This window comes from Astatotilapia calliptera, chromosome 14 (assembly GCF_900246225.1).
Source record: "Astatotilapia calliptera chromosome 14, fAstCal1.2, whole genome shotgun sequence".
In the NCBI taxonomy this organism is placed as follows: Eukaryota; Metazoa; Chordata; class Actinopteri; order Cichliformes; family Cichlidae; genus Astatotilapia; species Astatotilapia calliptera.
The window spans coordinates 17,190,340-17,205,548 of NC_039315.1; the positions used below are offsets into that span (position 1 = coordinate 17,190,340).

A 15,209-nucleotide genomic window follows, 5' to 3' on the forward strand; every position below is an offset into this window, starting at 1 on the left:
GTAGGCTCAGTTGTCAGCTGACAGCAGCGATACCCAGTGTGCTGCTCTGCTGCTGTAGCCCATCTTCTTCAAGTTATGATCGCGTTTAGCATTCAGAGATGCTCTTCTGGTTGTTACAAGTGATTATTTGTGTCACTGCCTTCCTATCAGCTTGAAGCAGCCTGGCCATTGTCCTTTGACCTCTGGCAAAAGCTTTTTAACATAGGGAACTGCCACTCTCTGGATATTTTCTCTTTTTCTCTTTGGACCATTATCTGTAAACCATAGAGATGGTTGTGTGGAAAAATCCCAGCAATGATGCCACTTCAAAGTCACTTAAATCGCTTTTCTTCCCCAATCCGATGCTTAGATTGAACTTGTCTTGATGTTAACCATAACCCTAAGTGTACTGAGTTGTTGTCTTGTGATTTTGCTGGTTATTTGCTTAAAAGTATTTGAGCAGGTGTGTATGTATGTAATGAAGTGGATGGTGTGTATAAAATAAATAGTAAGTATTTATTGTTTGGCTAACATGCAAACATGCAAACATGCACATATGTATTTAACGCATACTCATTGTGGGCTATAGCATGTTCTGGTACATGGTGGTTTAGTTTCATGCCTTCATTCAGTGGTTCTAAAACTTCTTCTCGCAGTTCACACTTCCTGTCCCATATGTTTAAAATAATCCTTTTAGAAAGTGAAAAAAAGAGGATTTAAACAACATCACAGTTCCCCCTCATCAGAGAGGAGGTGGCAATTCACTGGGGAGCAATTGCCTTTTAAGGAACATCCTTTAACATCATCAAACACCTGATTATCAATTTCCCCCCATGTCCCCATGTCATTTCTAACCTAAGATGTAACCTGCAGCTTAACTAATGCTTGGGAATCAAACATTTTATATCCAAATCACACAGGGTCTGTAAGATCCGATTTTATCCAACACTGCCCCCTTGTGGTGGCAAATCGAATCAATTCAAGCGTTTTGTTTTCTGTCTTGTTTCATTCAAGTCTAACTCGCCTTATTTAATTTGTATGAAATGAACATCGGGAGATGCCTTCACAGATATAAGCGCGACAGTGGCACTGAGATAAACTGCACACACTGTTTTTTTGCTTAACCAATCAGAGCGGTTTATTAGAACTTCAACTAGGAAACCACAAATTTCACAAGCATTCTTACTGTGTTAAATGATTAGATTACCAGTGAGGAGTCACAGTCACGCTGATGACTGCATTAACCAAACGTTTTTTTTCCTTTTAATCTGCTGCATACAGAGTGTCATTGTCCAAACCCACCCAAGTCACCACTCTCAGTCCATGAAACTTCTCAATTTTCATGAAACCTGGAGCATGGAAAGAACCTTCCATAGGTGCGGTCCTTTTTCTGCAGTTTATGAGAGGCGTGTCTCCCCCCCCAAAAACAAAATACAGAGGAAAAATAAGGCAATTTTAGGAAAGACAGAAGGTGGCTTGTGAACTTAAAGGAAGGACGAGGAAGCGGTGGGAGGGGTTTTATGCGTGAAGCAGCGCCCTGGGCCATGTATCTATGCTGTCTCCGGCTACAGGAGGGACCAAACAAGACAAATGTCCCTAAACTAAGGAAGGGAGCCAGAAGAGGAAAGGGAGGAGGGGGAGGTTTGGGAGTCAGGACTTTCTGAATGCCTATTGGCTTCAAGATGTGTCCGTCATTTCACTTCCTCCTTGTTTAGCGTAAGATGCGAAGGCAGGAGGGAGGGTAGAGGGAGGTACCCTCAGACAGCGCTTTTCGCTCTCTTCTTTTTCACAAAAAAGACCGAACAGGGGTTGAAACTGAAACAGGGCAAGGTCTCGTAAAAAGGAGTGCGGTCTCTAGCTCCCCTTCATTCTCACTGTTTCCTGTTTAAAGGAGGCCATTTTGTAAGTGAGCCTGGAGAAGAGCACAACAAAGTTTGGGCATTGTTGTTGTTTTCTTTCTCTCTCTCTCTGCCCGCGGCGGAGAGTTTCACAACCAAGTTTGGACTTTCTCCTCTGCAGAGCAGCGCCTTTTGGATGCGAGAAGTGAAGGAGGGGTGGAGGAGAGAAGGCTGGAGGTGTCGTGTTCTCAGACTCTTTACTTTGTGAGTGTTTCTCTCTCTCTCACACACACACAGGCACACACCGCTCACGCCTGCCATGCCTGAACAATAAGCGAAGCCTGGAGAAAAGAAGTGCTCCTTCCTGGATAAAGATTTTCTTCCTTGAGCTGCTGGAAGGAAGCGGGTTTGACGCGGGACTCGGAGGAAAGCGGAGCCGTCCACTCAGCGTGCGTGCGCGTGTGTGTGTGTATCCATGTTTCAGCGTGTGTAGCCCTCCGCTTGAATGAGTGTTGCTTTTCCGAAAACTTCAGACTGCACCTGCGTGTTTGTGAGAGCCAGCGGACTCTGAATGGCTAATGCTAGCCCTTGTATGCCCTCGGGGGCGGCGATGGCTCAGGTCTTCTTCCCCCCAGGTGGCACCTTACCATCAAGCTCAGCTTTGATCCAGCAGGGGACCCCCATCGCCATACACTCTTTGCCCACACCGGGTGGCTTTCCTGTGATGGAGCTGACTCCAGGGCATGGTGGTGGTGCTGGGGCTGTGATGCCCGTGATCCCCGTAATGCCCACGATGCCCCAAACTCCAGCAGGGGTGTCCTTCATCATCCAGATTGGTCTGACCAGAGAATCTGTCCTCATGCCCCAGGCTGCTGACCTGGCCTATGTGAAACAAATGGCCTGCTCCATTGTTGACACCAAGGTAAGAAGCGGGTGGGTGTTTGTGTTTTCTCCAGATGGAAACCGTTTTAGGTGCAAGCCCTTCGTGGCATGTGTAGTTTTCATACCTGTCAGGTGAACAGTTTTTGTTACACCTTTCACTTTCAGCCTGTGTGTGTGCTGATCTTGCAACAAACTCTTTGCGCGCACTCCATTGTTATCAAATTGTAATGAAAGTGGCAGAAGTTTCTAGAATAAACAGGTCCGAGGACAGCGATTAGCATTTTTCCCTGTTTCCCTTTCCCTGTTTTCCCTGTTTAGTCTTCCCTTATTCAGCGTGTATGCGAATACAAAGAGGTTGATATTTGTCACTTTTATCAATTAGTTTCTTTCCCATTGCGTAAAAAGGCTGATTTAGTGCAGGTTAGTGGCATCTACATTTATACATATATAATTAGACGAGCTTCGCCCATTTACTGTGACCTAGGGTTGTAATGGTCAACGTTGCTTTCACTTCTCCATGGCGCAGCATCGGAAGTTTTGCATGTCATGGCATACGAACACATTTGGCCAATTTTAGTTCTGTGCCGTACGCTTCAGTGATCTTTTTTATCTTCTGCTGTCAGTGATCATCAACACTTGTTTTTGTCTTACTTTGCACGCACTGTTTTCACCTTAATGACCTTAATGTGTGTTTTTTTTTTAAAGCACATCTTTTAAAGGACTTGTAGCCTTCTCAGGTTTTACATGTTCAGTAGGAAAATTGTAGATTTCTTGCACAAAACCCCCAAAACACCCTTTTAACTGAAAGAGAAAACCTCAAAAAACACACGTGCAGAGAAATGACTTTTTTTGGGGGGGAGGGCAGTGACATCCTCTTTATAACAGGAAGCAACAAGTGTTATGGGAGATATTACATCTTTTTTAAAAAATTGAGAACTGTGCTGAATTGTGCTGATTTATTCAACCGTATAGTGTAGTTCCAGAGAACGGTTTTCATTTTAGTGTGTATCCACACGCATACAGGAAATAACATTATCCATTCACTTAAGGTGGCAATTTGAGCAGTTTATGTGTTTTTTATTTGCCAGCTAGGCTGTTGGGTGATTAGCAGATTTCCACAGCCTGCTCAGAGCCGTTCTGTAAAACTCTCCATTACTGAAAATGTTCCAGGAAGCAGTGGTAACTCTCTCCAGCCAGTTTACCCTCTTTGCTAATCTGTTCCTGTGCACAACAGTCTTTGTTCTCCTTGGTCATATGAGTGGCTCACCGCCATGCTCTTGGTATAATTCGGAGACACAGATAATTCAGCAGTGCATCTGCATCTGATGCTTTATTTGTATCAGACACAGTGTTAGTCCAACTAAAGAGCCATTTGATGGCAAAAGATGTGTTGAGTAATGTAAAGAGAGGCTGTTTCCTTTACTCTGCTATTTGCTGTTTTCACACTCAGTGTAGCCCTCAGGTATTTCTTCTTCTTTGTCCTGCTTTTTCCAATTTCCAAACTGTTTCCAGGTTCCGTAATTTTAAAACCCCCCTGCAGCTGTTTCACGGTACATCTTTCCTTGGAGTCATTAACAGTTTTCTGTTGTTAAAACTGTTTAGTTGCTCCTCTAGCTAATTAGTCAGTTGCACAGATTATCTTGGTGTAGGACAGTTAAAATGAGTTCAGAACAGAATGCCAGTAAAAGAACGTACTGCAAGCAAACGATTATTTTGATAGTCGACTAGTCACCGATTATTTTTGCGATTAGTCGACTAATCAGATCATCATCCATTGGACGTACAGAGTACAGCTTATTGCACCAGCAGCATCTGGTCTTATATAACTATCATTAGCTTACAGCTTGAAGTGTTTGTGCTAACTAAAAATAAAGACAAGATGGTAGTTTATTAATTTTTAATGAAATTTGCAGATTGTTTCGGTGAAGTTTAATAAACTCCTTGCTTTCTAAAATATAACAGGACACTGGAGTATATTCTCCAGCGTCTCACACTTCTGATAATCAGCTGTCTGCTTGACAGTTTTAGCTGTGCAAAAACTATAACTTTAATCTCAGCCAAACCGATTTACTCAGGAACAAATAAAATACTAAAGAAAGCCAAACAATAACATTTTTAAGTTATCTAAGTGACTTATATATATGTTTAACCTGACTAGCGAAAGACGGAGGTGGGTTTGAAAACGATTTGCCGGGAGTCCGGTGTTCTCACGGCTCTAGTTAGCCTTGCCCCCGCCTAGCTAACGAGCTAGTGGGTAACAGACGTCTCCGAAAACGTCGGAGCGCTTTTGAAAATATGTGGTGTCTTGATAAACTGAGCAGATATTTGAGGTTTACACAGCTACATTCTCGCCTGAAAATATGTTAAACGTTTATTTTGTGACCCAGAAAGAATAATAAGAGTAAAGTTAAAACTAACTAGCTGCCGCCATTGTTGACAGCTGCGCTATGAATTCTGGGACACAGCTTCTTCTTCTTCGGGGTTTAACGGCAGCTAGCATCCTTGTACATGCAGTGCTGCCATCTTCTGTTTCAGTCCGTTATTACACTCTTAAATCCTACTACTCATTCCTGCGTCCTTTGTGATCTTACAAAGCTTCAAACGATGCGTCGACTATTAAATCAGTCGTCGACGATTTTAATAGTCGACATAATCGTGACTAGTCGACTAATCGTGGCAGCCCTACTGCAAGCTGAGAGTTTGTCATTTCAAGCGTGCTTGTAGCAAGGCTGAAACATCATTTATTTTTCTGTGTGAACTAGGTGGCACCTGTGTCCATTTCTATGGGATTCTTCATGCGTGTTTCCCCTTGCATGTACTTTTTCTCTAACTCCACAATGACAAGCTGGGGAAGCAGCCAGATGTGAGACAGGAAGTAGTGAGGTGGGAGTCACGAGCATAATTTGCTTATGTGGTATATTTGGTTGATTAAGTTAATTGCCCTTAACTGAGCCTGGTTCTGCTGGAGGTTTCTTCCTGTTAAAAGGGAGCTTTTTCCATCCCACTGTCACCCAGTCCTCGTTCCAAGGGGGTTTGATTGTTGGGCTTTTCTCCGTATTATTGTAGGGCCTTGACCTTACAATATAAAGCGCTTTGAGGTGACTGCTGTTGTGATTTGGTGCTACATAAATAAAATTGAATTACTGAAGAGGCTAGCAAGGCAGAGGAGCTGCAAATGAGGTGTTCTGCAGGGCCTGTGTGAAATAAATAAATTATGAAAATAATTTATCAGAGCTACATTTCCAGAGAGCTTTTCTAATATGGCGACTGGCAACAAGGAATCGTGTCTGCTTTTTCTGACAGAGAGAGGAATGTTGTTTCCACAGCAGAATGATAAATACACATTTTGGGTACCACTTTGTGGTTCTTGCGCCACAGCATAAACTTTAGAAAAAAAAAAAGAAACAGCTTGGCTTTATTTTTTGCTTTGCTTCAGTCTTGTTGTTTTCAACATCTTTGGTCAGGCTGTCTTGGCTGAAAGATGCCAAATGTTGGGAAGATGCATAAGCTTCCAAGCATCCTCCAAATGATTTGGTAAAAAGGTGCAGCCCTAGAAGGTGTTATACTTTAAATATTTTCCCTGCTGTAAATGGGACATATAATTCTTTCAGCAGGGCATTGGTTGATTTCGAGCTTATTACCCAAGCTTGATAAGCATGGTTTGCTTTATTTACATATGGTAGTGATGTGTCATGTCAATTGTAATATAACTGCACCTCTGCTTAGTTTGTCCTGCGTGGGGCTTTCCTGCGTTTCGGCTGGATTGTCCATTTCTTCCTCAGTTTACTCCTTAAAAGATAAAAGGTAATGCATGAGGATGTTCCCGCCTTTCTTTTTGACCAAGGCTCCAACCTCAGCAAGCTGCTCCTTTCTTGTAAAAGTTGTAAAGATGTAGTAGTCGTGAAAGAAACTCTGCTGTTCAAATGTCAGCGTAAGGGACAGCGTGTTGTACAGTAACTGCTGGTGTTTCAGCCTCAAGTTTATATGAAAATCAACACAAATCTCTGATCGAGGGGGATTAGATGGTGTGTGCATTGTAATGTGTTATTTCTCGTCTGTGCGTGATGTTTACTGTTTATTTTTATATAAAAGAGAGGGAAAAATGTGCAAATGTAACCGAAACAAAAGGGTCATGTAGCCTTGTCAGACCTTATTAGTTGAGTCTTTCTCTCTCTTACATGCACACGCACACGCATGCGCACACGATTAGAAATCCCTGAAATCCCCTAAGCAAAAAAATTCCTGTCCCGTTTGGAGCTGCAGCTTTAGGTGGGAAAGTTGGACAATGGGTGGTTTGTCTTGGCTTGGCCAACACCACCACTGCAAGACATGAGGTGGACTGCATGAATGCCTACAGTGGTGTGATTTGGGAGGTAGTGAAGGTAGTTTGGTATCCACACCGCCACCCCCACCTACGGTCATCTCTCCCATCCCAGAAAGGGTGAGTCATAGACTCTGTTTATTCACAGGATCCCTCCTTGTGTTCCATTGACACATTTTTCCATTCACTTCTGACTGGAGAAGCATGCTGCGCTTCCAACACAACACCCCATCTTAATTACAATTCTGTTGCTTTTTCGAGTCTCCAGATCGGAGCATTAACCTCAGCCAGCAACACAATGCTGCCTTTAGTCACAAGCACTATGTTGTTTCTAAACTTTTCCAAACAGTGCTATGAATCTAAGATCCTATGTAGTGCAACCCCTCTACTCCTGATGGAGGACGACCTGATAATGTGGCCTGGAAATCAGAAGTCTGTCTTCATTCAGCCATATGCTGTGGCGGCACTCATGCATTTGGTCTTGTTGGACAGGCCTCAACCACTTTCCTTTCTGATCTTTCATGATTTACTTTCCCTTTTCCGTGCAGGTTTCTGCCATCTTTTTAAAATTATAGACAGAACTCCTTTCCTTTTGTAACAACAGCTGTTTCTGCTAACTGTCTTCAGGGTACCAACCTCCTGGACTTCTTCCCTCTTTGCCTTTTGATCTTGTATTTCCTCTCTTATCCACTCATCTTCACTCCCTGCCTTATCTTCAGCCTCCTCCTTCCCACTGCATCCCATCCACCATTCATTCACTGTAATCTCTTTGGTTCTACCTTCTGCCACTACCTCTACCTGCAGGCTGATCTTTGTATCAGCGTTTTTGTTTTGTCATGTTTTTTTGTTTTGTTTTTATTTGTTTTCTCTGTTGCAGACGAAACATTCTGCTTTGTCTGCAATAAGAGAATAGTGGTTTGAACATTAATACTTTCTAGGAAATAAGTCAAATGTCCTTGTTACCCCCCCCCCCCCCCCCCCCCATGGCGGCCTCATTCAGCTAGTTTGACAAAAGGCGTGCCGCAGTAGTTAAACGTGTCTTTTCTTCCAACGAAGACAATCTGTTGAATTTCGTCATTAAGTAGATGCAGTACAATCTGGCTTGACGTCACTGGGTGTGTAACAGTGTGTGAGAGTCAGCATGCGAACACAAGCGAGAACCTGTCGAGCCCCGTCAGCGTCAACTGTGTCACATTACCGGATTGTTAAACACGTCTGTGATCTAATCCGCGGTGACACACTTAACACGCACTGAACAATGTGGGATCCAGCAGTGTTTGCAAGGAGTCGCGCTGCTGTGAAATCTTTTAGATTTGTTGGAATTACTGTTAAAGTGCTATATATAAAAGCAGTGCATGAATGTGTTTGAGATTGGTTGAACAAACCTTGTAGTAGAAATGGCTTTGAGTGCTTAAACTGAGTAGAAAACTGCCATTGAAGTACCAGTCCATTCCTTAAAAACAGAAGTATATGGAGCCACACACATGCACGCTTTGTGTGTCACACACAAAAAAATATACACGCATACAGCTGCGACTGAGAGCCCCAGCCCTGGCCATTGTTTCCATCTCCGTTTTGGAAGGGGCTGCTGCTTTATCTCCCTCCCTGGAGAAGAAGTTTGGCCCTGGGAATGGGATCGTACACACCACCTCCTGTTTACCTCACTTACTTATACAAGTATAACACACAGAGACGCACACACCAGTGTAAAGTAACTCAACAGCTGGCCCTGATTTTCCAGATAAAGGCCCAGTGTGACAAACAAGGCCATAATACTCATATGAAATGGCACAGTTCCTTGTTGAGCGTTGTTGAAGGTGAAAGCAGTGGCCACCCTACAGTTACACTTTCATTCACTGTAGTGATCTAATGTTGTGTGGGTTTTAGCTTGCTGCTTAGATTATTAAAAAGCCTCCCGTATGTGTCTGAGCTCCTGGGCAAATACACTCTGCTTATCAGAACAAACCTTTGTTGGTCTGTGAATAAATGCCTGTCAATTAGCAAGACACTGGCAGGTGGACGTGCAGGTGAAAGAACAAACCCTGCCTTACGACATTTAATGATTGAGTGAAAATAATGCAGCAGCTCACCAGTTTAAGCAGCCTTAGCCAAATGCTCTGATCTCACTGTGACCAACGTCAGCTAAACCTTTATTACTATAAAGGAGCTAGTGTTTTCAAAGGGGTTTACCTGCACATACACATGTGTATGTGTGTGTATATGTGTATGTATGTGTATATATATTCACCTTACCTAAACCCATCGCTCTCACCCCCCTTGATTTGCGTAATAGCGGAACAGCTTTGCATGACTGACTGTGCCTGGTGTCTCCTAGCTGTTGCTGGTGTAGGGGAAGCTTAGCCTGCACAGGAGCATTTGATTATTCAAAGCACACGCTTCTGCCTGCAGTGCAGTGAGGAGGATAGTTATCAGAGAGAGAAGATGAGAGGTGGGATGAAAGAAGGAGATTTTTTTTTTTTTCTTTCGTGTGTTTGAAACCTGATTTGCTGTTGAGATTGTTCACATGAAAGAATAGATAATGGCCAAATCAAATCCCTTGAATCTCTTGGACGGGGGGGAGGGGAAACTATTTCAGATGTGTTGGTGTGATTGTGAGTGCAAATGGTTTTCTATCTCTCTGATGTTAGCCCTCGGTCAGATTAGGGACCTGTCCAGGGTGATGGACACCAGCACCCCTACAACCCTCTTAAGAATAAGGGAAACAATTTTCTGATTATTAGGAATATAGTTTCTTTTTGTTCTCAGTAATGAGCCCTGTCTCTAAAAGTAAATAAAATGCATTTGTATAAAAATCACAAAGTGCTTCACAATAAAACATAAGACGATATATAAAAGGTTAACATATCATGTCATTGTAAAGCAATAAAACACAACAAAGTTCTACTGCCAGTGCTGTTTCAAAAGAAAACTTCCTGTCTACTGGAACATGAATTTGTGAAGTTTCACAAACACATGTTCTTCCTTTTCTGTTGTAATTCAATTTCAGGTAATAAATCATATATTAAATGGCCTTCTGGTAACCCTGAAAATGAAAGAAGCCTTTAACATGGTTTACTTTATGGAAGAGTCTAATTTAACCCAACCATGATGTTTGGGTTAAGTCCTGCCTCAGTAGGTAAACACATGACATCAGTACTGACGGGAATTTGGGGTTAGTGTCAGTGTAAGAAGCACACAGCTCTCAACATGAGATATATAGAGAATATATACACCAAATGCTTTATCTGTGCCTTGTATAATGATCACACCTCAATCATTAAATGGATATTTTACCGATCGTAGCAAACATTAACGATCAGTTACAGGCCTTTGTCCTTTTCATGCACACACGAGTACTATAGTGGTATAAGAACTGTTTGAAATAATAATAATCACGATAATCATAGATTTATGAATTTGTGTATCATAGATGTCATTGCAGTCGTGTAGGATGCAGAATAGCTCACTGACCCATTGCACGTGTCATGTGACAAGAGTGTGCATACAGGCATGTGGGCAGAGCAAATAAGGTTTACCGTAGTATGTTTAAGCGGATTCTTGATTTGTTTTATTCATTTTCTATGAAAAACAGGCTTTGTAAGAGCAGAAGCAACACCAACTCATTTCTATAAATGTGTGGCCACACTTTTATCATATGACTGGAGTTCAGTGTTTAGCCTCTGGCTTTTTCTTTCTTCTGCTCTTTCACTTCAGTGCTAAAGCCAGGCAACACATGGGGAGAGGAAAATGGGGAAAAGAAGAGAGGAGAGGGGACAGACAAAAAAAGAGGAGGGGGATGACTCAGAGCGCAGTAATGTGGCCCATTGTGGCCCTCAGCATGCAGCTTTGTGTGTTTGTGTCCCCATGGCACTCTTGGCACATGGGGAATGTACAAACAGTCCTCACACGGGCCATTGCATGTGTGCTTTTTCTCTGGAGAACTTCTTATGGTGTATTCAGAGCAAGTTGAGTAATGATGATTAGGGAAACTGATTGTAAAGAGGAAAGAAAAGGAGAATAGAGAATCGCTGGTGTATCAAGGACAGGCACAAGGTGGTGTTCTGCATCAGTTCTGTGGGTCTCATTCCCGACATAGGGATGGTTGTAAAGGACCCCTAGCATATAGGGTTAGTGATGCAAAGGGGCTGGTTAAACCCAAACCACAATCTTTTTCTTAACCTAACCAAGTAGTTTTTGGTGCTTAAACCTAACGAGAAATGAAAGTAAAAAGGGTGACAGAAAAAAAAACAAGTCGGTGAGTGTAAAATAAATTAAACACAGGTCCAAGCATTGATTATGAAACTTATGACTTATTATACCGCTACGGCTATAATCTCCAAATCGTTAGCTTCATAGCATAAGTGCCTAAGTCATTTGACTAAGTCAAATGACTTAGGCACTTATGCTATGAAGCTAACGAAATGCGGACTTTGACCCACATTAAATATGAACTGTTACGTCTCGCTGTCCAGCGCTGCTACAGCCATTGTGACAAAGCAAAAAGCAAAAGAAACCCAACCCACCTTGTGCGTGTCTCAGTGACGGTTCTGTTTGACACACTGGAGGGAGAATGCATCGTTTCTGTCAATTATGAGTCGCACGTTTGCTGTTGGTGTCATGTTAGAGTTGGATTTAAAGGAGTTATCTTTTCCAGAACTTTGGGGGATTGTAGCACGCAGCGAGATCCTGGAACGTCACACTGTAATTCAGAAGCAGTCATGCAGAGAAATTCCCAGCTTTCCTCCTATTCCGACATGATCATCACTGTGAATGAGTCATTTCTGTCAGTTATGTGGAGACAATATGTTACTTAAGGTTTATACAAGAGCTAGCTAAGCTAGTTTTTCATGATGCAATCAGAAAGGAATCTTCAGCTCCGTCTACTTTCAGTCCAGTGATCTTCATCAGCATGTAGTTAAAATACAAACAAACATTTGTTTGTATTTTCATTTTTATTTATTTATCTATTTTGAAACATATTTTTTGGGGCTCTTCCTTAATGAGTTACAATTGGCTATTTGAGTCAGATGAAGCCCTGTTCCCCCCCCGCCGGCTTCTTGTCATGAATCAGTAAGTTGCACGCAGAGTGGATTGGGTCCGGTGTTTCAGTCGGCTTACCTTCCCAGACCTGTGCCAAGGAAAGGGAGAGGAGGAGGAGAAGGGTGGTGGTTGATGCAGACAGGAGCTGCTACCAACAAAAGACTGGTTCAGAAAGAGTAGTGTGCGCCTCCTTTATCCCCAGACCCCTCTCTCATGCCTGGTTACGGCTCTCAAATTACCTCTCCATCCTCCGTGATGCTTGGAACAGAATGAGATGCTTTGTCCCTGCGCTCCTGTACACACACACAGACACACACATTACACATAACCTTTTACCATTTTCGTTTATTTTAGCTTGATCTATGTGCTGCATGCACTTTTAATATCATGCACAAGAGTGCCTAACAACAGTTTTTGTGCGTCATTAGCTTAATGATTTTTTTTGTGATGATCTTTATGATTAAGTGTTTTCCAACTTTATTGCGTGTATGTTATAATCTATGTGCTTGATGTGTGAATGTGATGATTCGCACTCCCTCCCCTTCCAGTTTCTCTGGTTTACACAGAAATCTGTGGTATTTAGAAACCAGCACGCCGGGAATGTAAACTTGATGGCTTTGCTTTCCAGGACTACATGGGTACACAAGAACACTTTACCAGAAACGCATGAGTCAGGCAGTACCACCGAAGCTGTACTAATTCAGAGGCTTACATTAAGTTTTTGTTCAAAATCCATGCTGGGAATCAGCATCTAACCAATCACCAGTAATTTTACAATTAATCAGCAGTAAGTCATAGCTGACCAAAAAGACTGTGTGAAGACTACTACTGACTACTGTAGAAATCTCACAGATGACTTAGTTTTCTTAGTTTTTAAAAGTTAATCCAGTAAAAGTAAGAAAAGTATATGGGCATCTGTGCAGAGCATGTTACTTGGAAGAGATTTCCTCAATCATTTGTTTGGCAAATCTCGCCCTACTTGTTTAAGCAGCCACTCAGACTGGCACAGATTCACTGCATTTTGCTTGTCTTCAATGTTCAGGCTCATGCAATAAATAAAGCAACCTTTGTTTGCCAGTAGATGTTTATTCATATTAGGTTACTCGATGCTCAAAATGCTTTCCTAGTATCACGTTTCAAACAGGAAGCTCATCAAATCCAGGAAGAAAGAAGCTTTTGCATCTGACCTTCAGTGTGCCTTTTGCAGAGATCATGATAGTAAAACGATTTTCATTATTTCCACTGATAATCTTGATGCAAAATCTCTTGACTTGCTTTGAATCTTTTACGACATGTGTGTATGCAGTCACATTCACACTTTAACAGTTAAACAGATGAGACTTTCTAGAAGAAGCCGGAAATTTCAGACAATTCCCCACTGTTCACAAGTGATTTACTTGGACGTAATTCTAGTGACAGCATGAGGGCATAGTTTACTTTACTGCGTTATTTACATTTCATTTGTGCTTCTTTTACTCATCCTTGTTTTGCTTTCTTTCTTTATGTCTGCCAAGCCCAGCGGTTAGCTGACGTCATGGGTTTTGCTTAATTCCTTGTAGTCCTGGCACAGAGCTGTCAGTCACTCCTGCAATTTATTATGTGACATTTGTGTTTCAGAGACCACAGCTTTCTTTTCTTTAAATCCAGCATGGTGCACTGTAAAGAGCAGGGATGATTATCATATTTATTTTTTTTTTTTGTGGACTCCATCTTTTCACCAGCATGTGACCTCACTGGGGTTAAAAATAGAACAACCAGCACAGTAACGCGTTTGTTCCATCACGAACGCTGTCAGCACAAAAGGAAAAATTCCTGCGCTACACCAACTTGTTGTTAGGATCTAATGAGGGCAGAAACGTTGACGTCTTTACGTGCCCGTTGCCATGGCAGCCCCTCATTAAACACCTCATCATTTTCAAAAAGATGGGGTCCTTACAGAGTCCCGTGCCTGACATGTTAACAAGGATGGTGGGATTTATGGTGCAGCCTCAGGGGTGTGTCTGACTGAGATAAAAAAGCAGAAAGTGAAGTACAGGTGTACCTCCACCCATTATCACCCTCATTCTCAAGAGTGTGGCGTCCGCGCACACGTGCACTTTTTGGGGGGAGGGTTACACAGCAAGATGTGGATGCTCAAACAATGTGTGTTGTTTGAAGGGATACAACATGTTTCCTGTCTGCTATAAAACGCCTGGATCGGGTTCCTGTTGTGATAGCCAGCTTCTGCTGCAGAAACACATCACTGTGGAGGACCATGTAAGGCTATGGAGGTCACACTGTTTACAGAGCATGCGGTGTACACAGCGACGCTGACGTCCAAGTTCTTGTCACTGGAGATTGGCCCAGCTGATTCTGAAGAGCTGCGGTGTTTTGGGGTTTTTTTATGTTGTGTGTGTTGCTCTTAATGCTGTTTTGAAAATTATTCAGCCGTGTTGCCAAAAGGTCACAACTGGTGTTCTTTGCATACGCAGCTAGGGAAATTCAGTGGCTTTTGTCTAAACTACATGGTTAGTTTTTTAAATAAAATTGGAAACTTTTTTTTTGTCTTTGACTTAACACTTTCATTTGTGTGTGTGTGCATGTGTCTGTGCTTGTGTATTCAGTGACAATTCTAAGTGCCTTATTTGAACATGTCTTACTCTCCTTCCTCAGGCCCATATTTTATGTTTATACATCCTTTACACCTTCAAAAAGCTATAAACCATATGCTCATGCCAAGTTTGCAATTTCCTGTTGTGGCGATAACAACAAATTGAAATAAAAGGATAATATTTCTCTTATTAGTCCTAAAACATGGCCGCCTCTAATTCATTTAATCCACCAAGTTAAGTTGAGTTAATAAAAATCTACAATAGTAATGTAAAATGATTGATGCAGAGCTTCCTGCCGTAAGGTAGTCAGAATAGTTTTTTTTTTTCTTTGTTTGTTTGTCTGAGGTTTTGCAGTTTCCCTGTATTGTCTGAAACAAAATTAACAATCATCATTTCTCGCGAAGCATCATGCACATTCAGTGAATTCACAACATCTAAGCTTTGTCAAATGCAGTAAAAGTGAGGAGGATAAAGATCGAAATTTGCTGTTTGTAAGCTGCATAGCTATGGCTAGCTGGCACCGAAGAAGCAGCTGCATTCATTGTGCATACCCGAGCA

The 15,209-nt window shown here is 42.2% G+C and overlaps 1 protein-coding gene across 1 annotated transcript in view; it reads left to right on the top strand.

Moving 5' to 3' along the window:
• The first annotated feature begins 1,621 nt into the window (after positions 1–1,621).
• The window catches only part of prkd2 (protein kinase D2), a 30,200-nt gene continuing 16,612 nt past the window's right edge, over positions 1,622–15,209 (top strand). The window contains exons 1-2 of the mRNA XM_026191250.1: positions 1,622–1,881; positions 1,999–2,739. Of these exons, the coding sequence (XP_026047035.1) occupies positions 2,389–2,739 (351 nt within the window). The 5' untranslated portion in view covers positions 1,622–1,881; positions 1,999–2,388. The remainder of the gene's footprint in view (positions 1,882–1,998; positions 2,740–15,209) is intronic.